At 38.1% G+C, this 25673-nt stretch overlaps 1 protein-coding gene across 1 annotated transcript in view; it reads left to right on the top strand.

Moving 5' to 3' along the window:
• The window catches only part of BPTF (bromodomain PHD finger transcription factor), an 89564-nt gene that overhangs the window by 46079 nt on the left and 17812 nt on the right, over nucleotides 1-25673 (top strand). Inside the window, 17 exon segments of the mRNA XM_075071874.1 lie at nucleotides 548-903; nucleotides 1503-1634; nucleotides 2174-2303; nucleotides 3510-3645; nucleotides 4932-5183; nucleotides 6738-9156; nucleotides 12034-12158; nucleotides 13051-13179; nucleotides 14042-14192; nucleotides 14981-15023; nucleotides 16829-17075; nucleotides 17530-17691; nucleotides 19567-19718; nucleotides 20650-20758; nucleotides 21332-21558; nucleotides 22765-22987; nucleotides 24172-25082. Coding sequence (XP_074927975.1) covers nucleotides 548-903; nucleotides 1503-1634; nucleotides 2174-2303; nucleotides 3510-3645; nucleotides 4932-5183; nucleotides 6738-9156; nucleotides 12034-12158; nucleotides 13051-13179; nucleotides 14042-14192; nucleotides 14981-15023; nucleotides 16829-17075; nucleotides 17530-17691; nucleotides 19567-19718; nucleotides 20650-20758; nucleotides 21332-21558; nucleotides 22765-22987; nucleotides 24172-25082 — 5904 coding nt within the window.

Below are 25673 nucleotides of genomic sequence, written 5' to 3'. Positions count from 1 at the left end.
TGCAGAGCCTTATCCTAAGGTTACTTGCATTAGGAAGGTAACTAGAGAGGCAGTCTGACCACATTGCCCCTTCTGCTCCTCGTGCTCCAAACTGAGGTGGACCTGCAGACAGTTCTAGCAAGAATTTTCCAGTCTTAGGCACATGAAGTGCCTGTTCATCCGTCAGTGGAAGACAGATAGAGATCACACACATCGAAGAACTCCAGTTACTGTAAGATAGGTAACCTTTTTTTATTTTACTTATTTGCATACACAAATTCCAACTTCTTTGCACACCTATTTTGTGGGTGCAACTCCAGTGCCTACGTTAGAAAACTTGGCTCCTAACTTTTAATACTGTTGTTTACTTTAGCACTGTTAAAACGTTTTGAAGGTAAAAAAAGATTAAATAAATTAGAAGAAACTAATACAGTATATAATTCAGAATGAATGGATGTGACTTTGAAAATTGAAGGCCTGTATTGTAAACAGGAATATAATAGAGATTATTTAAGATTTTAAATGTTAATTAAAAAAAAGCAAAACAACTTTTTGTTTCTTTAACAAGGTTCTGGTGGTTAACTCCCAAGGGGAAATCTCCCGATTGAACACCAAGAAAGAAATTGTGATGAAAGGAAACATCAGTAATTATTTCAAGTTAGGTCAAGAGGGCAAGTATCGTGTCTATCACAACCAGTATGCCACCAACTCATTTGCATTGAACAAACACCAGCACAGAGAAGACCATGATAAGAGACGGCACCTTGCACATAAATTCTGTCTGACTCCTGCTGGAGAATTCAAATGGAATGGGTCTGTACATGGGTCCAAGGTTCTTACCATATCTACTCTGAGGCTAACTATCATTCAGCTAGAGAGCAACATCCCTGCGTCATTCCTTCACCCCAACTGGGCCTCCCACAGGTAAAGAAATAGCAAATGTTTTTGGTTTACCCATATTTTATTTCATAATATTACTTTGTGGCACAGGCGCTAGTTTCCTCCTTTCCCTGAGGGTATTCAACCCCTGCTCTGCCCCAGGCCCTGCCCCCGCTCCACCCCTTCCCCCAAGAACCCAACCCTATCCCGCCTCTTTCCACCCCCAAGTGTGCCCCAGTCCTGTTCCCCCCTGCTCCCTCAGCACTTCCTACACACCACTGAATAGGCAGGCAGGAGGCTCTGGGAGAGAGGGACGGGGAGGAGCTGATCAATGGGTTGCTGGCTAGCAGGAGGTCCTCGGGGGTGAAGGAGGGGGTGATCAGTGGGGCTGCCGGTGGGTGCTCCAGTTGCAGAGCACCCACAGAGTTGGCACCTATGCTTTGTGTTGTCCGTAGTCATTGTCTGTGAGAGCGATATAGAACAGACATTGGAACAGAAGCATGAATAAATGTGATATGTAATGCATAACTGAAATTATGCAGTGTTTTAGCAAATATATTTTAATAGTTTAGTCTACTTTAAAATCCTATTGATGTATTGTTCATAGAATGAACTTCATATATTTTACATTCTTTCCAATATAGGTCTAACTGGATTAAGGCTGTTCAAATGTGTAGCAAACCTAGAGAATTTGCACTGGCTTTGGCTATATTGGAGTGTGCAATTAAACCAGTTGTTATGCTGCCAATTTGGCGGGAGTCCTTGGGACACACTAGGTAAGGGAATCTTTTTGAATGTATTCTCTTACCTGTAGCATTGGTTGAGCTAAAACTATAATTAAGAGTACTGATTAGAATTCAGTCAGACATCAATCAAACATTCTACCAAATGATACTGAAATCTTTTATTGACAACGTATCCTGTTTCATCGCTCCTTTTCCTTCAAACAATGATTTACTTAAACCCAATGATTTACCTAAGCCGCAGCCTTAACTGACATCAATTGGGAAAGTCTAAGAAAGCAACAGTGAAGAACTTTCAAAAACCCCAATTTGTTGGGATCTGACATTCTCTAATCTTGGGATAAGAGTAGTAGTAACATTCATGATGTTGAAGACTCTTGCCGTCAAATGCTTTTGCAATTGTGTAAATGCTCATACAAGTTATGTATGTTATTAATATTATTCCTTAACCTAATATCATACATTGGTAGTTTTTTCCCTCATCTAAATCTTAGTCATTCAAGGGGGTGGTATATGCCTTGTTAGGGTGTTCAAATTTGCTTACAAAATTTGACTGTGTTTGCATGTATTAGATTACACAGAATGACAGCTATTGAAAGAGAAGAAAAGGAGAAGGTGAAAAAAAAAGAGAGGAAACAAGAGGAGGAAGAAACAATGCAACAGGCTACATGGGTGAAATATACTTTTCCTATCAAACATCAGGTAATGTTTCTGCCTTGGAATTTTTGTTAGAAATAATAAAAGGCTTTATTTTTGTAGCAATTGTCCTTTATACAACTCCGTTTTATACTTAAGATGTTAATGACCAAATTCTTCATTCCATGACTTGATCCTTTGAGTTTGCCTCTGTTTCTTGTTTATGATGCAAAATATGCAACTGTTTTTAATGGAAGTATAATAGATAAAGAGTGGAGTATCATTGAATATAAAAAGTAAGAAATCTTTTAGTTAAATTGTGCTGAAATGAGATGTGAAACAATGAAACGTTACTGTCGAAACACAAGTTACATATTAAAGGCCATGATATTCTTCAGTGGAGATTCGTTATGGAATTGACTTGGTTGCATTTGCTTCTGAATTTTTTAGGGGTATTTGTTTTTTGTTACTCATACTCTCTAAAGTAGAAAATAACTAGAATAATATCCTGAGCTCATGGGCTAACAAATATAGTCTTATTTTAAGCTAACATTTGTTAGAATTTTGCTATCGAACTGAGTTGTGTTGTCAGTTTATTTTTGGGTATACATTTTGAAACAGATGTCCTCCAGTATGCGAAAGCTAACAAAACTGTATATCTGCTTCTTTCAACTTTATTAAAAAATTCCTAGTCATTGATGGTGGCATATGTACAATCTTTGTAAACACACCAGTGATTGTCAGAATCAGTGTCCAGAAGCTAAAATTGCTGGAGATTTTTTCCCCTTTGCCCCTCAAAAAAACCCCAGACTTCCTTACAACAGCCTTTCATCCACCAACTTCTCCCTTCCCTCCAGATAAAAACCTTGGAGAACAGATAGGTTCACAGCATGACCTGAAGATTAGCAAATTGGGTCTTGGTGGAAAGCAAATTCTAGTCAGTGACCTTTTGCTGAAAACATCTAACCTCCAGCTGCATCACTGTTAAATTAGGATGCTGTAAACTGGAGTCCTTCAAACAAAGCAAGATCACAGGAGGGAAGAAGTAGTCTCAGAAGTTACCAGCACCCAACTCATTTAAATGATTAAGGGGGACTATTGATTTTTATTCAAGAAAATTTTCTTTGAGCCTGAAGTACTGTACGCCTGAAAAGTGCTATGTAAGTGCAAAGTAATAGTATTATGGTAACTTGCCACACTTCTTTAAACTCATCTTTCAAGGTTTCAGTAAATAATGTTTTAAAAAATTAATGTTATAAAATATTTGTACAGGTTTGGAAACAAAAAGGAGAGGAATATAGAGTAACAGGATATGGTGGTTGGAGCTGGATTAGTAAAACACATGTTCATAGGTTTGTGCCTAAATTACCTGGAAATACTAATGTCAATTACAGAAAAGTGCTACCAAGTAAGTGAATCTTTCTTTGTTTTGAATTAATAACATACTACTTACTGAATTTACTGCATATTTAGTAGACTGCATTAAGATATCCCAGATAAGTAGGCTTTGTTCTAAATAGTGTTCGACATAAACTTTAGGAATTTTCTGTTGCCTTTTTTCTGTATAATGCGTGTATTTCAGCTGCCCCACAAAATTGATCATTTATGTTAAATTGTCTCATTTATGAAGTTGAAGCAGTTTGTAGTGCTTATAAATAATGTGCATCTTCACATATGCTTTGTTCATGGACAATCTATGTCCAAAAATAGCATTCATAAGCTAGTTATTGTAGATATATACCTATTTTCTATATTAATCAAATATGGTGCCATTAACCAACGTGATTTGGAAACCATAGTTTTGCAGTGGAGAAGGAAACCATTCTCTATAGAAATCATGACACAGGTCAGCTTTTGTGGTCAAGCAGTCCTATGAATGAACGTGATCTAAGCTCCGTTCGGTACTGTTGACCCTTAAAATTGTCTGTCTGCAATTTTATTTAGAAAAGTAGTAGTTTGCAAATAATCTTGGATTTCCTTTCAAATATTAGAAAATTGTGGATGAATTTACTGCTATGAAACTTTTTAAAACATTTTCTGGAATCCACAAAAACATGCAGGCTCTCTCTGCAGTATTACTTGTGGACACAGCCTTTGGGTTGCTTTTGTAACTGCTAGATTGGATTATTATTGCCTCATGGAGTGCAGAGTGACAGTCAGACACAAAGTCTTTGCCAGTTGGATCCATCCAGGGCTTAAGGTGTATAGGCCAAAACTGAAAGAAAAAAAAAATAATATTTTTTTTTCTTGGGAAGCCTATCTTGAGACACTGTAAAGGGGCCTGATTTGCAGAGGATGGGTGCTCAGTTCTTTCTGGAAATCAAGTCCTTTTAAGGTATCTCACACTGGGCTTCCAAAAACACTAGACACCTTTTAAAATCCAGACCAAAGAGCCTGAGCCTTCAGTGGATGGAATTTTTACCATTTTCCAGGATTGGGCCCATAGCATACTTGAATATATTCAACATTTGAGCCTCTTACTTGAAAATATCACAGTAGTGTTGGGTTCTCTTTCTACATATTAACCATGACACATGGTTAATTTTGATTTCAGGAGGGCTGAAAAGGTAAAATATTGTAATGATGTGTGTAAAATGCAGGAAATAATGTAATTAAATCATTAACAATGTACAGAGTTATTTTGAGCAAGTTAAAACATTTAAAACTTTCTACTTTTTTAATCTATTGTAATAGGAAAGAATGATGTTACCACTGAAAATGAGTGTGAATTGGATAAAAGAAAAAGTCCAGCAAAAATAAAAATAGAGACTGATTCTTTTAAAGAAAGAAAAAAAGATTCTCATGATCCACAAGAAAAGAACCAAAAGGAAATAGAAATTTCTGAAACCTTGGAGAGAGTCCAAGTAAAGGAAGAAAACAAAATGAGTGAAGAAAAGGTGGAAATTGATACGAATTCTGAAAACTTAGATCATGCAAAAGCTGAAGGTAATACAGACATTTTTCAGACTTGAATGTGGCATACCAGGGTGCAGTCCAGACAGTAAGGGACTGTTTACCCCTGCCCTGCAACCTTGGGTGCCGTACAATACCTTGCTGGTAGTAGCTCCCAGCTGGGCTGCTTGCAAACAGCCTTCCAACATGCAAGTCACACCCTGAGTGCCTGTGTGTAACTGCAGCCTGCCAGCCACACTTGTATTACAGTCTGGCTCTCACCAGCCTGGACTATATTGCAGAGTGACCCCAACACACTCCCACTCCCAGATTTTCCCCCAGAAATATGTCTTATACTGCCCAGCCCTCTCCTGGAGAAGGGAATAATATACACCAGTTTACTGCCTTAAGTGGAGTCACCCACTTTAAGTTAAACACACTGGATTAGATAAAACAATAAAACAAGTTTATTAACTACAAAGAGAGATTTTAAGTGAGTACAAGGAATGAAGCGTAAGAGTCAGAAATGGTTACAAGAAAAATAAAGATAACTGCTTTCTAATGCTAAATTTAAACTATTAGATTAAAGTAAAGTTTCTCACCAAGTACTTCCAATAGCGTTATTGACCAGAGTCTTCAAGTCAGGAACTGTCCCCCTAGAATCCAATGGCTGTTTTCTTTGTCTTCTCAGGTGTGGAGAATAAGATGGGAGGGGGAAGGGAGAGGAGGACCTCTTGGGGTATTTGCCCCTCCATTTTATATTTTCAGTCCCTCTTTGAAAGGCATTTCCAGTTGAGAACCAAGAGACAAGTCTGGAGGAGGAAGGAGATCTCATGCTGTTTCACTGCTAAGATGCAGATCTTTGTCCCTGTCCCCCGTTCCTTGCCAAAGAATGGCCTCTTGATAGGTGGTGGCCCATCAGCTTTGTTGACACCTGGCTGGGGCCTCGGCTTGTCTTTTGTGTTTGAGAAACTGGTTTAGCCACTACCCAGATTTATCTGCGAAACACTCTTCAGTCATGATTTCAGCTTATGTTCATAACTTTACACACAGTGTTGCTATATGCATTTTACTGTATTACTGATCAACAAGTTAAGTGTTTTCAAGTGATACCCTACATACTATTGTAATAATATCTGATCAAGCCATACCTTGTGTGGTATGTGAATACAAGGGTGTATTCTGTCCCTCACACACAATATATGTGTGTGTGACAGAATGCACCCCTGTGTGTGTGTATGTGTACATACACACACACTCTCTCTCTCTCTCCCCCTCCCCACCTAGGATATGTTATATATTTTATGTATGTTAAAGCACAAGAAACCTTTTAACAAATCCTTTTTAGTTTTGAGAGTCTCAGGTGAAGTTTTTTGACTAGTTTTTAGTCATTGTATTTCAAACTACTTGTCTGCAGTAGTGTACTGTATGTGAATGTCTTAAGTTTTCTGCTTCATGTTTTTCGTAGTCCAGTTAATGTTTATCCAGCCTTTTGTGTAGTGCTGTAAGTGCAGTTATTACTTTAAACTTCATGTAAAAATGAGTTATTTATTGTATTTTGTCATTACTGAGAGATCCTATTGATTCAAAAATATTTATTGTTCACAGTGGAAGGAGAAGTTGATTGTGAAAATAGAGCCATCAAGGAAGAACCCATGGAGATAGATGATGTAAAAATTGAATCCCCCACAAAAAATGAGGATATTCACTCTAAAGCAGATTTAATCAATGTCAGCGAGGGGTTTCACTTATGGACTTGCTACAAAAGAAAAGTAAAAACATCAAAATTAGATGGACTACTTGAAAGGAGAGTAAAACAGTTTACGTTGGAAGAAAAACAGCGCCTAGAAAGGATGAAGCTGGAGGCTAGTTCTAAATCTGTAGACCATAGATCTGTGAGTCCTCAGAAAAACATAGATGAGCCACAAACAACTAAAGCAAAAGAAGGAAGCCAGATTCACATGTTTCCCCAAGACAGAACCCATATTTCAGCTAAGATCCAAACTGAAGATTCAGTACAGGACTGCTTGCCAACCAGCAGTACACCTTGTACCAAAACCAGTGAACCAAGCCAGCCTTCTTTGCCTTCCATAGACAGAATGTCAAAAAGAGAAGGCCAAGTACTGGATGATGCCTCTGAAATTCAAAGTTCAGTTCAGAACATCACTAAAGAAGGTGATTCTGAACCAATTGCTGCTGATAATAGTCCAGGACAAGAGGCTCTTAAAAAAAGAGAGAATGAGAGTCCATTCATGGATGACGTAAAACAAACACACAGAGAAGATATAAGCAAGAGTGGCATCTTAAACAATGAAAAATCTTCAGAACAAAAAATATTTAATACCACAGTGTCTCAGAGTGAATGTGAAAACCCATTACGGCCAGTGGTAACTGAAAGCAGCTGTGAAACAGATGTTCAGCCCATTGCTGAAAAAGCAACCTCAGAAGAAAAACCTGAAAAACAGGTCTGTGACCCAGAAAATAATTGCACACTTAAAAGCCATTTTGAACCAGTGTCCCCACAAGAAAATGATGAGAGAAAAGATATTGCTCAGAAAACCGCTGATGCTAAAACAGAAAACAAGATTTTATCTGGTCAGAAACAATCGTTAAAAAACGAGCTACCTTTAGAAAAAACACTTGAAAGCCAAACTCCTGAACATATGGGTGGAGTAAATGTTAGTGATGATTTACTGAATTCTAAAGTCACTGAAGCCAATGGTGAAAGGCAAGGTGAGGGACAGAAAATGGAAGCAAGTACCATAAACAAATGTCTTGATCAGCTGAATCTAAAAAGTATCACTGACAAAAAGAACAATAAACATGGAGAAATAGAGACTAAAGTAGAGAGAGAGAAATCGGTGGCATTTCAAATTAATGGAAAAGACAGTGACATTCAGGTATTGTCAAATGAAGACTGTTTAATGAAAGATACCTGTGATACTAAGGCAGGGAGTGATATTGAACCTAAAGTCAATAATATTAGTAAATCCATTCCTGAACATGAAATAAAGCAATTGACTATTAAAGAATCCTCTGTAAAACCATTCATGAATGGTGATATCACTATGGAGGACGCAGATTTAAAAAGTAACTTGGATACTAAATCATGTTTACAAAGTTCTGCAGACATTGGTGGTGAATCTGGAGAGTATCCTCTGCTTCCAGATAAAATGTCTAAATGTATGCAAAATAGTGGAGAAAAGCAGCATTCTCCTGAAAGATCCAGCTTTGTTGATAGTGCTTCTACACAAGCACAGCTTTCCTGTAAAGAAAATAACGTGATTAGTGAAATAGAGTCCATGGAAACAGAAGGCATTGAGGGTAAGGAAGTTGCACCCTCACCAGTAACTTCTTGTGAGGAATCTAGCTTGAGTAGTGACTTTACTGATCAGAATGGCCTGCAGATGTATAATAAAGTTGAAAATACCAATGGAGAAAATAAAACAAAAAATAAAACTGTTATTACAGAAGTGACCACCACAACATCAACTGTTTCCACAGAATCGAAAATGGTGTTTAAAGTAGCAGAGTTGTCAGCCTTCAAGGATGATAAACAAACTATGGTGTCATCTACAGAAAATTGTGCCATTTCCACTGTAACTACCACCACCACTGTAACTAAGCTTACCGCACCTGCTGCAGACAGCAATGTTGATGTCATCTCTGTACAGGAGCACAGTAAAACTGTGATTACCACAATAGTAACTGATTCATTAACTGTTCCAGGAGGCACATTGGTGACTTCCATGACTGTGAGCAAAGAATATTCCACAAGGGACAAAGTGAAGTTAATGAAATTTTCGAGACCCAAAAAGACTCGTTCTGGAACAGCCTTGCCATCTTACAGAAAATTTGTTACCAAAAGCAGTAAAAAGAGCATATTTGTTTTACCCAATGATGATTTAAAAAAGTTGGCCAGAAGAGGAGGGATCAGAGAGGTTCCCTATTTCAACTACAACGCAAAACCTGCCATGGATATTTGGCCGTATCCATCCCCAAGACCAACTTTTGGTATCACTTGGAGGTACATACTTTAATGTTTACCTTTTTAAAGGAGAATTTGGGATGGGGTGAAATTAACTGTAAAAATGGAAGCAATACAATAGGCTTGCCAAAAGTAATTTTTTATTGACTTAACATATCAAAATAGGGCATTCTTATCCCAAAATAAGCATCCACACACAAGTTTGCACTGAAATCAGTAAAGGTATGGATTACAGGTGATGTCAAGTTTGTGTCTATGGGAAGTTAGTGCATAGCAAGCTAGGGTGTGAATTTACAGCACACTAGCCATTCCAGTGCTACCCCTTACTGTGCACAAAAATGCTCTCTGGCAGTTTAGCTCTGGAGCTATACCGATGAGGGTGCTTTAAGTGCTCAGTAAGAGTGTTTACGCCAGGAAGGTAGTGCCAGAGTAGCAAGGGCACTGTAACTTTACACATCAGCTTGCTGTGCACTGACTTCCCCATGTAGACAAGTCCTTAGTTATTTTTGTTCCCCATGTTGACAAGCCCAGAGCTGCCAGTTTTTGGATGGATCCAAACAACACAGAACCAGAGTTTAAAACAGTGTTGTAGCAAGGTTTACCATAAAAGAAAAGTGATCCTCCCCACACTAAACAAAAGTGGTGGAAATAGATTTAAATGGAACTGATTCTCAGGCTCTGTTTAAAGACCAGTGGAGATGGAGCTTCAGTCTTATCTGTAATCGATGAATAGGTGGAATAACTTGTTGGAACAAAATAGTTCTGAGATTGTTTATAATGCAGAAATAACCATATTTAAACTTGATTGTGGCTCAGCTACATTAAATGTTTTCTTTTTGTCTAGTGTTGTGGTGGTGGTGGGAGGGAATGTTATGACCATTTTTAAGGTCCCATGTTTTTCTTTCAGTAGTCTTATCTACACTAGATAGGATGCTTAACAATAGAGGTCAATTTATACTAGCCATTCTCATAGATAAAGATGCAGTAGTGGGAAATGTAAGAAAAAGTTTAGTGTAGACACAATTTCTACTAAGTTTAAAATGTAGTTATAAATTTACTTTTTATAGCCTGTGTGGATGTGAGATGCTGTAATACACTTTTAGCCATAACCATGTTTAAACGTGTTTTTGTGTATGTAGACAGGGTCTGAATCTTATTTTCTTTCAACATCCTAATTTTGTTGGTTTTATGAGAATATTCTTCTTTGTAACACACAACTCTTTGTACAGTTGGGCCTGAATGGTATATGGTGTCTTGTAGATTTGCCTGCTAAAGCTCTTCCATAATTTTGTATATCTCCACTGCATATCCAGACTTGTATGCTTTAGGGCTTGGTTCTGCTCCCATTCAAGATGATGGAAAAACTCCTATTAACTTTAATGATGCACGGTCAGGATTTTAGTGAGAATCATCTTAACAACTTTATGTCTTGTGACAGAATGTTTACTAAGAATCATTCTAATTGCCCTGTCTTCACCTTAAAAGAAAAGGTGACCCAAATCCATTATTTCAAAAAAGCAATAACTGGTGCTGAATTGCGTTATGAAATTTTTTAAATTAATTCTTGATCTGTTTCTACAGCCCATTATTACTTGCAAAATCTTCAGTATTATGATCAGGCACTGATATTTTATCTTTGATATTTAAATCATAATAATTGTTATAAACACTGCTGAAAAGTGAATTTCTCTGGTGGGGAGGGATTAGCAGATTCCTGCAGAAAATCTTCACTGCAGTTTATGGACCTGCAGAAATATTGTTAATTTTTCAGCTTAGTTCATTGAGAGAGGCCCCTAATTTTGTCCCTGGGTACCCTTCAGATACAATCCCAGCTTCCAAAATTAGTGTTAGCCATTTTGCGTTAAATATGAATCCTTCCTGCACTCTCAGACATTGCTTAGATCTCAAACAAGGCTGCATTGTCCCTACCCTATCTGTTGTATGTGCTGTCTGTTAAGTGCCATATATTTTCCCTCTGAGTGGTATTCAGTGTAGAGTCTCTTTTTTGTTCAGCCTCTTTTGCATGTTCCTCCAGCTGCCCAGTGGCATTCCTGCAATGGCATGGAAATAACTTGATAAAATTCTCTCTACTTTATCAAAATGTTTAATCTACTCCCCACTTCCCAACTCACCACCTTAAGATGAGGTGTATTTGTGCACACATATCCTTTACCCACTTCCTAAGAGAATTCTGTATATGCTTTATCTGTAGGATTTATAGATCAACTCAAAGAAACTTTTACAGTTAGGCCCCCCCACAGTGCCATCAACAGGTTACTATGCCTTGTTGCAGACACTTTCAAAACAAATATACGCTATGCATTCTTCTATGGCTTTTCAGTCTTAGTTCAGAAAGTACTAGGTTTTTAGCCTTTTCAGTTTGTTCGGGAGCATTTAAACACACCTACTAAGAGAAGGCCCTGTTTCATTTACTTATGAAGAAAAGTAGAGGTCTCTATTTTAAGATTTCCTAGTTTTGACCTCATATGTCATCTAATAAAGATAATTCTACTCTGTAACATTATAGAATATATAGACGGTCACGTTTCTTGCACGTTTTTTTCCGGGGTCATGTGGAACGAAAGATATTTTTGGGGGATACAACAAACTAACATTGCAGGTGTTTGGTACAGCATCTTATCCCATTGTGCCATGAAGTACATAAGGAGATCCGTCATGTACCCAGCCTTGATCCACACATGCAATACACACTGACATCAATGGGAAATCGTCTGGAGAGCTAGGACAGTATGAGTTCCAAAGAGTTTGAGAAGCTGACTAAATTACAGGTGTTCATGCTACTTAAATACTGAAAAGATAAAATGAAAACCCTTTGAGTCTTTGGTTTGGTTAGTCATTAACTTAATGTACTCAGTTTAAAAATGTAACTTTTTTTTTCTTTATGTCTTATTTTAGATATCGACTTCAAACCGTGAAATCATTGGCTGGGGTGAGCCTTATGTTGCGGTTACTCTGGGCATGTTTAAGGTGGGATGATATGGCTGCAAAACCCCCACCTGGAGGAGGAACTACACGCACAGGTAGTATTTCTTACAAGCTTTTGCCCTTTTTTTAAATGAATAGTTTGTATTAATTTAGGATATTGGTACTGAGAGTCTGTCTATAAAAGTGCAATATGCTACACAAATTTCCGTTGCTTAAAATCATATTAAATTAACATTATACAGTTTATACCAATTGCTCTTTTACTTTGAGTATTTTGGAGAAATGGATGAATCAGTTCAATCTAAATCCCTTACTTTTCTGTGTACGTTTTTGAAAAAATGTAACCAGAAACAAAGTGTGTAAGAGTTGCTTCCAAACAGTTACTTCAGAATATTCATCTGAGGTTAAGAAAAATTTTGCCCACCTTGGGTAAAACCCTGGTTCTGCCTAAGGCAGTAATGCCAGGATTTTATACCACCTTGCCGGTGATAGTGATACTTTGCAGAAGGGTGGGGTTTACATTTTCCTCTGACAATCAAAATTGGCCAGTATGTGAGGTAGACAGTCTATTCTAATATTACACCTCCTGTGTTTCTAGGAATGAACAGTCTCTTAACATGTATTTCTCTGGTTTTTGTTTACTCCAAGCCAGTCAGCACACACAATCACTTATTTCTGCCATTTTTAATTGCAGTATTCTTTGACTTCCTCACTATAGTTCATATTTTCAAATCAGCCTGCATGCATTTGTGCATGCCTTACTTCCATGTGTACACATGCCTACATGCAGGTACAAGCAAAAGCCCAGATTTGGAAATCTGAGCCTGTTCATGGAGAAACTTGAAATAGTCTTCTTGGTTGCCTGTGAAACTCAATGGATCTTTGAAAGTTATTTCTCCACAACTTCCTGTCTTTATTTCTGATGAACAACTTGTTTGCCTTTTATTTTCTAACATAATACATCATATTGGGATTAAATCACTGTAGAAACATCTGAAACTGAAATTACAACAACTGAAATAATCAAACGGAGAGATGTTGGTCCTTATGGTATTCGTTCAGAGTACTGTATAAGAAAAATAATTTGCCCTATTGGTGTACCAGAGGCTCCAAAAGGTATGTTTGTTTATAAGTCTTCAAACTTCATTATAAATTTTATAGAAATAAGTTTAACCAAATTTTCATGGAAACCCTGACCATCTAAGGAGAGTGCAGTGTTGCACAGTTTGAGATAAGTATCCACTCTCCATTCAAGTGTGTTAAACAGATCAATCTAGTCATTCTGTTAGATTTATTATCTTAAAGCCAAAGGCCTTCCTGTTTCTAAAATGAGATTGGCAAAAATGAATGGGGTAATATACAGTAAATCATCTTTATAAGCAGGATATCCTGTCCTTAATATGTTAGAAGAAAATTATCAACTAAGAAAAAGTTAACCCAACTCCATATCTAATCTGCCATATGATATTGTAGATGCAAGTAGGCTACCACTGAAAAACAGCAAATTTGTGTGTGTGTATGTAATATTTATTTTCTCTGGATTTTCAGTAGCCATGCCTTCTACAAAACAAGCTAAAATGAACCTACCCCTACAGATCTTTAAAACTGTAGACATGACTGTATTTTTCTCCTGATTTCATTAAAATCTAACAGCCCTCCTAAATACAGTTTTAGCTTCTAGCTTCCTGTAAATCAAAAATAGCTTGTGGATCTATTGTGCTTATTATAGATTCTTGGAGTATAATGATACTCAGATTACTTCTTTAACATTTAGGTTGGAATTTTTAAAAGTCTTCAGCTTTGGCCTAACAATGCTACCATTGAATTCAGTGGGAGTTTGTCTGAAAATTTTACTCTGAATAACGCCCATTTTCAAACTGCAGAATTTGTGTAAAAATTGACACTAAATAACTTTAAATTTGGATCTTCAATTTTATTTCCTGGTTTATTTTAATGACTGTTTGACTTTTCTCTACAGAAACTCCTACACCTCAGAGGAAAGGCCTTCGATCAAGTGCACTGAGGCCAAAGAGGCCAGAAACACCCAAGCAGACAGGCCCTGTTATCATTGAAAGTTGGGTAGCAGAGGAGGAATTGGAATTATGGGAGATCAGGGCATTTGCTGAAAGGTAAGCTGACACAATTTAAATGAAGCATTTTAGTGTGTGTGTACACTGTTAAATAAATGCTCCAACCAGATTGCCCAAGTTCTGGGTGATACCCATTATGAGTAAAAAAATTAAGCTTTTAATGTTGTCTTTGCTTTCTTTTTTAAAAATGGACAAACTTAGTTGAAGGAGCAAGTTACTAGTGATGCCAGAAACTAATTTAATTGTGGCAGATCTGTAAACCTTCATGCTAATTTTGTGTTAATCTAGTATGTAGTAACTAAGCAAATTACTATTTGGCTGCTTCATGAAGTAAACAGTGTTGTGTGTCAACAGATTATTTCTGTGCAGCATGAGTCCTTCTGACGTGCACATTACTTACTAAAACTATAAAGGTTTTAAATCATTCTGCAATATGAATGAAGTAAATGTGTCCCTTAAAACAAAGGGTAAAGTCAGACTCTTAAGTCCCAAAGTACACACACATGAAAGGAATATTCACAGTGCTTTCACATTTAGAGGAAAAGTTATAGCTAGACCTTTATCTTGCTTTCCTAACAAAATGCTATTGTTTTGAACTGTTGATGTTATGCATAAGGTGGTGTTTTCAGTCTCTCAAAAATAGTTATGGACCAAAGTCTTGATAAATAGTTTCTGTGAAAGGCATTGCATTCATTTGCTTTAGAATATTTCAAGGAGTAGTCTAAGAAGCAGGACTAATTCTCAAAAAATCAGTTAACCTGGATAAAATGAAATAGCTTTTTTTGTATACAGTAGTAATTTTCTCTTTGGTTGCTTGTCGTTGACAGGGTGGAGAAAGAAAAGGCACAGGCAGTTGAGCAGCAGGCTAAGGTTAGTGAACAGAAGAAGGCTGAGGAATTCAAGGCCCAAATGGAGGTTCAACTAAAACAGCAACGATTGGCTGCCCAGCAGGTGGGGGAGCCATTAGTATTCCCACCTGTCAAAAAGTTTGCATTGTTAGTCTGCGTACATCCAAACACAGGAAATAAAGTATGCCTCTGTAATGCTATTTGTCAAGTATAATTGTAACTTTTCCAGTATATACACAAACTCAACATTCTGGAAAGATCCCACTGAGATATTGAACATTGTCGCTTATTGTACCTAATACATTCATTATTTTGACGTACTGGACTCTAAGAAGGATTTTTTATAATTGCCTTTCAGTTTTGTAGACCCAGTTTAGATTGTGTCCAAAAAAGTTTTCCTTCTACTTTTAAAAGGAGGGTGTTAAGTAGCAGCCTCCAGGTGAGATCTGAAGCATTCCACAGTCTGATGGGAAGCAGCTTCAACACACAGTTGACTGTGAAATTGGCCAGATTAGTTCCCATGCTAGAATTAGTACCTGATTTTGTCCTACCCTGAGTTTGTCTGGATACAAGCATGGAAGGGAAGGGTTGTGTTTTAACCTGCTAATTAATAATACCCAATACCTGATCGCAGGTTGATTTTTTTAGTTATTTATTATTTTGCACCCTGAGTGTTACATTGAAGAATTGTACAATTTTTCCAGAATGGTTTCATTTTTCCTTTTGTTTTGTCTTCTCTACTGACAATACATTTCTCCTTGTTAATGATTGATACCATACATAGTATTTTAGAATTATCTAAGCATAAAATAAAATGCCATTAGTTAACTTATAAACTTCCATTACTTTATTTTCTAATGTTTCTGCTATTTTATATCTTAAATCATTGGTATTATTTATTCACTTGTAAATAGTAAAAAAGAAATAACGTTGGTGCCTAAGCAGTTCTACCCACTTTTCCCAGTCTTGCAGTCAAGATTCAAATGGATAAGGAGCACTGCTCATCGTGAACTATATTGGAAAACATGCAAATTACAATTGGCATTATTGAATTGCTTGCAGATAGCCATCTCTCTAAACTAAAAAAGCACCATTGCTTATGACAGGGACAGCGTGGGAAGCCTACTGTATGTAAGGGATTGTTGAATATGGTTTTGAGTAGGCTGGAGATTGGCTTAGTCAGATGAAAAACTTAAAATAATTATATTCTTTTGATGATGGTAAATTAGATAAAGTAGAAAGGGAGATATCTTCACTTTCTGTCACTTCGTTAGCAAGATAAAGTTGCAGCCAGCAGTAAATTCAGGAAAGCCAACAGTAATTAAAAATTGAGCTGTGTGTAATACAGGTTTGCATCTGTCATTGAAGTTGATGAAAGCCATAGACACGTACTGAAACCCAGAATACAGGCATATATTTTCAGACTGTAGTTTATCATGCCAAAAAACCTACTACCTTTTGATCTTTCATATTGCTTGCTAGTCTGAGAATAGTGTATGAATGCACTGGATTGATTATGTACAGCATTCAAAAGATGCTATATATATATATATAACATTTTGTGCTATGTAGCACAGTGGAATGTATACATCTGCAATACATAAAGTATTTTATGCCAAATTATTATATTGCATGTGTATGTCAATTGTGATAGCTTGATAGCAATCTATAATATAGTCTGCTTCAATAATTTAGTATTTTTAGATTTGCTAGATCCTGTTTGCATACCTTATTTTTCAGTGGGAAAAATTATGTATTCATCCCTTGCAAAATCCACAAATTGTAACTGTTCATTCATTCATTGAGTTTTTCTTTTAACTTCTATAGAAGCGACTGGAACAACAGAAGCAGTTACCTACAACAGCCACTTCGGTCACTACAGCAAGCAGTACTGCAACCACTGCCTCCACTCCACAGAAGGTTGTGGTAGGCCCATTAACAGGCCCAGTTCCTACTGGAACCAAAGTAGTGCTTCATACTAAAGTGGGCTCTCCAGCTACAGTAACATTCCAGCAGAACAAGAACTTCCATCAGACTTTTGCTACGTGGGTTAAACAAGGCCAGTCCTCAGCAGGTAAATGATCTGTGTGTCACTAAAAGAACCTGTTGTTAGTCACTGCTTCTATAGCACATCACCTGTTTCTGTATAATATAGCAATATTGGGGTTTAATTTCTAATCTTTGTGGTTAACTTTACCACCAGTTTGGGAAGGGACTGGGGAACAATTCTTTTTTGTCTAAAGATGAATGTCCCGTCCTTAGGCCAATATTTTTCCTGCACTCTCAAGCCAGATTGTTTCATTTCTGATCTGTGACAATTTTATCTGTAATCATCTATGGTGAAAGTGTTCTGTGCATAAATTCACTGTTTCAACAAACTTTTACAAGATAAAATGAGGGGGAAATGACATGACACATTGAAAAGTGGTTGTATAATAACCTTCCAGTTTTACTCTCTTATACGTAAGAAATAATCATATTTACTAATAACAATTTAAGTTCAAAAATTTACTTTCCTATTTCAATAGCTACCAGCACAGCTGCTACATCAGCTACAACCATTGCCAGCACAGGTCAGACGTTCCAGATTGCAGGCAGTCCAGTAACTATGGCAGGCAAAGTGATAACCAAGTTGCCACTTCCGGCAAACAGCAAGATTGTTGCTGTCAATGTGCCATCAACCCAAGGAGGTAAGGGGGAAAAATGTATCTTCTAACTTTCTAATTCAGATTGCATTGACATTATTTTCCCAGTGAAATAAAACGTGACTTGTCTCTTTAAAAAAAAAACAAAAAACAAAAAAAACAAAAAACAGAAAAACCCCAAACTGGAATAAGAACAGGAGTACTTGTGGCACCTTAGAGACTAACAAATTTATTTGAGCATAAGCTTTCGTGTGCTACAGCCCACTTCATCGGATGCGTGGAGTGGAAAATACCGTAGGAAGATATATATACACAAAGAACATGAAACAATGGGTGTTACCTTACACACTATAAGGAGAGTGATCAGTTAAGATAGCTATTATCATCAGGAGAGAGAGAGAACGGTTTGTAGTGGTAATGAAAATGGCCCATTTCCAGCAATTGACAAGAAGATGTGAGGATTTTTCCCCACTACAGTTTCTCACATCTTCTTGTCAATTGCTGGAAATTATTCATTACCACTACAAACCGTTCTTTTTCTCTCCTGCTGATAATAGCTCACCTTAACTGATCACTCTCCTTATAGTGTGTATGGTAACACCCACTGTTTCATGTTCGTTCTTAGAATATCAAGGTTGGAAAGGACCTCAGGAGATCATCTAGTCCAACCCTTTTCTCAAACCAGGACCAATCCCCAGACAGATCTTTGTCCCAGATCCCTAAGTGGCCCCCTCAAGGATTGAACTCACTACCCTGCGTTTAGCAGGATAATGCTGAAACTACTGAGGGTGTGTGTGTGTGTGTGAGTGTGAGAGAGAGAGAGATATCTTCCTACTGTATTTTCCACTGCATGCATCTGATGACGTGAGCTGTAGCCCACGAAAGCTTATGCTCAAATAAATGTATTAGTCTCTAAGGTGCCACAAGTACTCCTGTTCTTTTTGCAGATACAGACCAACACGGCTGCTACTCTGAAACCAAACTGGGATAAGTCTCTACAGCTTTTTCTTTGCTATCCCCAAACAATGGCAGTTGTTTTCAGGCAAAAAATGTAGGTTTTTATCTTAAATTTCTGCCTGCTCTTACCCATGACCTTGGACCTTGTACTCTGAGTCCCATAGTGTATAATCAGAAGCTTTAATTTCTTTTGACAACCTAGAATGCAAAATTCTCTTTTCCGCCTCTAATTAGACATCAGCAAAAGGATTTTTTAAAAAGTGTTGCAAAACAGGCATAACTGCTAATTGTAAATAGTTATTCCTTAGAAGCCGATGTGACTCATTTTACTGATCAATGCAGTAGTGTTGAATCCTTTTCTTCTTGATTGGAAAAGGCAACATGACATTTTGTGAGCTTGTGGATGGCATATTGCTTCTTCACCAAAGAAAAATACTCATTCCTCCATCTCCATTTTATTTAATCTATGAAAAAATCAGAGACTGCTAGCTTTTGACAGGGCTTTTTTAGGTGGATAAACGGCACTTATCGTGCTCGCCTACTCCATGAGTTTGAGGCTCTTTGAGATGTTTAAATAGGCCACTTGGAAGCAGGGAGGCACAGGCCATCCATATTTAAACATGTGTAAATAATAAACACTTGTATATGGCACCACACATGGGCAAGAGCCTCATCATAAAGATTAATAGAAAGGTTCACAACTCTGAAATATCATTCTTTGCCCAAATCCTTTTAAAACGTCTGTCTGTGGACTGATACTGTGGAGGGAGTTGTATAAGCAACAGAAGAGGTAATGCTACTTTCCTGTAGAACGTGAAGACGTTTCTGTCAAGAGACTTTGACAGAAGTCCCACAGAAGTGTCATAAAAACGTAGAGCGTGAGTACTGGATGTCAGTGTGGAGTTCCTATGATTTATTACATTTGCAATTTTTTGTATTAATGGATTAATTCTTTTTTATTAGGTGTTGTTCAAGTTCAGCAAAAAGTGTTGGGTATCATTCCATCAACTACAGGTGCAAATCAACAAACATTTACTTCATTCCAGCCACGGACAGCAACTGTAACTATTAGGCCAAATACCACAGGGACTCTAGGTACAACATGTACTTCACAAGTAAGATGTTTTTCTTAGCTTTATCAATTATATTGGGTAAATACATTGGAAGTCATGGAAGGTACATGGAGAAACACAGAAGCAGGATCCTACATGCATATGCAGATGCATAGCAAGTCTAATAGACACTTAAGATTTCAAAATAGAATTTTTAATAGGATTATTGAATTATTAAAGTTTTCAAAAGTTGTGCTGTGTTGCTGTGTAAGAGATGCAAGTTTTGATTCAGACTAGAAATAAAGTTATACAGTGCCTAGCCTAGTACAGTGGGGTCTTGATCCATCTCCGGGGTGCGTAGGCACTATGGCAATACAGATAATAATGTGCAAATTTAACACAAAGGGAAATTAACAATTGGAATAATTTACCTAAGGATGTGGTGAATTCTCCTTCAGTGTAGATATGTCTCTCAAAGATATACTGTAGCTCAAACAGAAGTTATGAGCATGATGTAGATGCTACTGAGTGAGGTTCTCTGGGCCTATGTTATGCTGAGGTCAGACTAGATGATCATAATGATCCCTGTTGCCTTGATATCAATCTGATTCCTGGATTCAGTGTTACACTCCCTAGGCTGGCATTCACATTTGCTCGGAGTGGGAGGATAAACCCACGCATAATTTTTTCACCGATCAAGGAGCCACTTCCATGTTGTCCTTCTTGGCTTTTGTCTGGTCTCTACAACATAGGACCTCATAGCGCATAGTTTTAAGGAGGAATTGATGCTTATCAGAGCTAAGAAACTTGTCAGGATTGTAAATAAGACAGTTTGCTAAAGTCGGCTTTAACAGAATTTTCAAGCGTGCAACATATAAATATATGAGCTACTTGTATCCCTTTATTTCTTATTGTTTGAAAAGAATTCAAGGTTCAGCAGGATATGCCCTTTTTGAAAAGTTTTATGTGTATGTTCTCCTTTTGCTGTTTCTAGATAATGCCAGGAACACCACTCCGCCCAGGTATGACAGTAATACGGACACCACTTCAGCCATCAACATTAGGAAAGGCTATTATTCGAACACCTGTAGTGGTGCAGCAAGGTATTCTTCCATCCAGTAGGTTCATTTTAATTATAAACTTCCAGTGTGTGAAACCATGGTTTGTTTCTCCATAAACATTTTATGTATCATTCACTCTAACTCAGAAATTACTGTATTCAGTGTTGGGATCAATCATCAATTTAATCAAGATTACTGAAGAGTCTACTGAAGAGTAATTCTTTCATTTGGGTGGGTACAAAGAACAGGGTTTCCTAGTTTAATAAATAACTTGGATAAGCAGTTTAATGAATAATTAAAATACAAAATTATTAATTTGTAGAAAGATTTGAATTAATAGTGATGTGAGAAAACACATACTACGTACAGTAATCAGAGGAAAGCTAGGTGTTTAAAACTATCTTGTAAGTAGATTGCAAAATGTTTTACTTGAAATCAGGTTGATATTTTTGTTGGTTAGTCAGATAGAGAAGTGACTAATGATAGATATTCTGTAGCAAGCAGGAATGTTTCCTTAACTTCTCTCATGAAGTTGGGGTTTAGAAGTTTTGTTGGCTATAATGAAAAATGTTGGAAGTGTATTTTTAGCATAACACATTTTGCTGTCTTTAACAGGTCAGACTCAACAGGTGGTGACTCAGATAATTAGAGGTCAACCTGTGTCAACTGCAGTGTCTAGTGCTAGCACAACAACTTCAAGTCCTGGACAAAAGGTAGCAACAGCTCCAGGAACACCTCCACAGAATATACAACCACAAACCACAACACCGCAGCCCACTCGTCCCCAGCAAGGGCAGGTGAAACTTACGATGGCCCAACTCACGCAGCTAACTCAAGGACAGGTAAACAATTTTTTTTACAGACTCATTCATGAAAATATGCCCAGACTGATATCCTTTGAGCTCATCAATATGGCAGGTGTGTGCGTGTCCGTACGTTTCATGCATTGTGTTTCAGTTTTACTTTTTGGGAAACCTGTAACGTACATACAAATCAAATTGTAATTAAATTAAGAAAATAGAGATTTATTTTCTCTAAATATCTTTTGTCTGCTTACCTTGTTGGCTTCAGAATGTGGTGCTGATGCCCATCAACTGTCTTTGTGTGGGTGTTGAAGGACATGATAGCTGTCATTTACACTTGCTTTAGTACTGGGAAAGGACAGAGTTACATCATTTGGAACTGGAAAATAGCACTCTTTATTGTTTATGCCTAGACCATGAGAGTCTGGTTGGTGCATGTAAATTTAGATTCGTGCTGAGTTTGGCTGTAAATTGTAAATCCTTTAGATTAACCCTTCAAGGGGCCTTCTTTTCTGTGTTTATATGGCACCAATCCCAATTTGGACCTTTGGGAACTACGATAATATAAATACTTAATAATAATGTTAAGAATGGATAAAAGGTTTAATTGTCAAAATATGCTCATGCTTTAGTGTCATTTTTGACATGTAGAACATCATGCAGGAATTCTTTTCTAGGGCAGACTGAAAAGGTTATTGATTTATTGAAGGTGTGGAGAAGGGCAGTTATCAGTTGAAGGCAAGAGCTGCCACTGGTGGGACTGATTCAGAGAGACATGTATGACACAGGGAATCACCTTGAGGGTTAGAACTATCCTTCTGATCTGTCTGCAAAACTGGGACGGTTCTGCCTGTGTTGAAGATCTCCAAAAAGATGGTATCCAAAGAGACAATTTAAGCAGTAACATTCTACCAGCATGCTGACAACCTGGATGAACAGTCAACACTTAACAGTTGGGCAATGTCTGATATGCAGTTAGGAAAAGGTTTTATTGAATAATGTTGTAAACAGGCAGTTGGGACTCTTGAGGTTGGTCTTTGGGTCAGGAGCTGGTTAATAGGATGCCCAGAATTAAGCATCATAGATACAATATGTATCCTAGTGGTTCAGGATTTAAATTCCCAGAATTCATAATCCTGGGTCTCCTGGATAACTGCATAGTCCACCTAAGAGTTATATCATTGGGACATCAATACTAACATGAATTTCTCCCCTCCCCTACACCCCCCCCCTCTTTTTTTTTAGGGTGGCAGTCAGGGGTTGACTGTGGTAATTCAGGGACAGGGTCAAACTACTGGCCAGTTACAGTTGATACCTCAGGGTGTGACTGTAATACCAGGTCCAGGACAACAACTAATGCAAGCAGCCATGCCGAATGGTACAATTCAAAGATTCCTTTTCACTCCATTATCGTCATCCACTACAACAGCTAGCACAACTACTACGACAGTTTCCACTTCGACATCAGGTAGGGTTTTCTGTGTTCAAGAGAAAAAGATGATTGGAGTTAGGTTGTTTTAATTTTTTTATATAGTTGGAGTTAGTCTCTTTCATTAAAATATCTTAGCTAAAAGAACAGTGTGTAGGCTTTGAAATCTTCAGCTGAAGCTCTGTATAAAGTATTGTAGTTCTTTTTAAACAAAAGGGAAAATAGTGCTTCCTCAACTTTAGAAAACCTAGGGCCTCGTCTACACTACACAGTTTTGTTGGCAAAAGGCAGCTTTTGCCGACAAAACAATGGAGGTGTACAATGCTACTTTTGTTGGCAAAACAAAACCACCTTGACAAGAGGCATAAAGCTTTTTGCAATGAAGTTAAGCAACAAAGTGTCAGTGTAGATGCTGCCATTCATTATGTCGCCATAACTGGCCTTCCACAATGCCCTCCATGACTGTTTTGATCGATGTTTTGAACTCGGCTGCCATTCATTCCAGCTACACAGGCATGCGCCCCTCTCCTTTCAAAGCTCTGGGAAGTTCTGACAGCTATGCATGCCACTCTGCTCAGGCAGCAAACAGCAAATCATTAATGTCCTGGGGACTAGGAACACAGCAGCAGGCGTGTGTGTGCGGGGGGTGCGGGGGAGTGAGACTGCTGTGCTATGCAGAGCCAGGGAGGGAGGTGGGGGCCGATGTCAGGGGTCTGCCACTACCTTAGGACTGGTTGTTTCCAGGCACTGTCTGAACTTGGAGACAGCATGCCAACACACTCACTCTCCCCCAACACACGCACCTTCTCCCTCCCCGTTTTCTCTCGCTCCCCTCACACACACATACTTCAGTTGAAAAGTGACTAGCAATCGCCCATGGAATGATGGGATTTAGAAACCTGCATCTTGTGACACTGTACCTGCCCCACGAGGCATTGCAAACCCTTCCCAAAGCACCCTGCGGCCAGTTGCAAAGTGGGATAGCTACCCATAGTGCACTGCTCTCTGTTGATGCAAGAGCTGCTATTGTGGATGCACTCTGCCGACACAAGGAGCATAGTGTGGACATTCAACAGTGGTTTAATTAAAGCAATTTAATTAAAGCGGCATAACTTTTGTCGACAAAACTCTGCAGTGTAGACATGGCCTAATTGTGCAGATTAATGGAGCTTGTAGGCACGTTGCTGAGAATGAGTGGAATGCTCTGTTTTTATCCTTCACAGCTACAGGAGAACAGAAACAAGCCTCACAAACACAGACACAACCAGTGCTGCCACCAATTCAGCCCCACCCTCATAGTCAATTGCAAGCTCAGCCACAGGTGCAAACCCCAAGTATTCAGCCTCAGCCCCCAGCCCAGCCACAGACTACTCAGCCCTCACTTCAGCCTGAAGATCAGACACAGCCTGAATCTCAGTCTCCAACGTCAGCTCAGTCTCCAGTCAAATCTGAAGCACAAACTGTCATGGCACAATCAACTAAAACTCCAGTCACAGTTCAGTCTGCACCACAGACCCAGCTTCAAGGGCTGCCTCAAATTCAAATCCAAAATCAACCACAGACTGTCATCCATCCACAAGCTCAGTCCCAAGTCCAAGCTCTGCAGCAAGCCCAGGTGCAGACCACAACCCAGCAACAGATACAAATGCAACCCCAAGCTTCTATACAAATACAAGCTCAACTGCAGCAGCAGTCGCAACCCCAGATTCAGACTTCCCTTCAGACTCTTCCAGCTGCACAAAATTTAAATCAAGTTACTGTACAATCTCCACCTCGCCCTCAGCTGCAGATCCAGCAGCCTACAACAAAAGTTATTACTGTACCTCAGCTTCAGCAGCAAGTCCAAGTTCTCTCCCAACTTCAGTCTCATGTTGTAGCTCAGATACAGGCCCAGCAGGGTGGTGTGCCCCAGCAGATTAAGCTTCAGTTACCTATTCAGATTCAACAAGCCAGCCCAGTGCAGGCTCACCAGATTCAGAATGTGGTAACAGTTCAAGCAGCTAGTGTTCAAGAGCAGCTGCAAAGGGTTCAGCAGCTCAGGGAGCAACAGCAAAAGAAAAAGCAGCAACAGATAGAAATTAAACGTGAACACACTCTTCAGGCTTCTAATCAAAGTGACATTATCCAAAAACAGGTAAAGTTATCAGAAGTAAATACAAACCATGCTAAACATGTGTGTCTGTTAATCATATTGATACATTAGATAGCCTGTGAATTGAGCCTCTGGGATTTTCATTTCTAAATTAGATTGCAAAATTGTTTTTGCCAGTTTAATATCACCTCTAAGTTAATTCAGTACCTTAAGAGACTACAGTGTTGTACTTGCTATCTGGCACTTTGAATTAATTTATTGTATTGCTGGTTATTGGGAGAAATGTATCTTCAATGTTAGTCCGGAAAAAGTGAGGACTGGTGATTTGCAATACTTCTGTGCTTTCATTGGCTGTTATAGAAAGGACACTATAAGAGCTGTATTAAGTATAATGCTGTTAACTACAGAGGAGTGGACTGTGGGGAGAAAAAATGAGCAGAAACTCTAAATATAGTGCAGCAATAGGAGTTTGAGAAAGTGCAACTGACTACAGAAGTGAAACTGACTTCACTTATTTTTTTCTCCAGAAATAATGAAAATTTAAGTTGAATCTCTAAATTCCTTAATCATAATTTAAGATTAAGTATAAAAAGTTACCTTCAAAATAGTGTAAGTAAATAAGACCTATTTGTT

Source organism: Chelonoidis abingdonii, chromosome 13 (assembly GCF_003597395.2).
Source record: "Chelonoidis abingdonii isolate Lonesome George chromosome 13, CheloAbing_2.0, whole genome shotgun sequence".
In the NCBI taxonomy this organism is placed as follows: domain Eukaryota; kingdom Metazoa; phylum Chordata; order Testudines; family Testudinidae; genus Chelonoidis; species Chelonoidis abingdonii.
The sequence above is the reverse complement of the archived record's forward strand: the minus strand, read 5'-3'. Positions and strand labels throughout refer to the sequence as shown.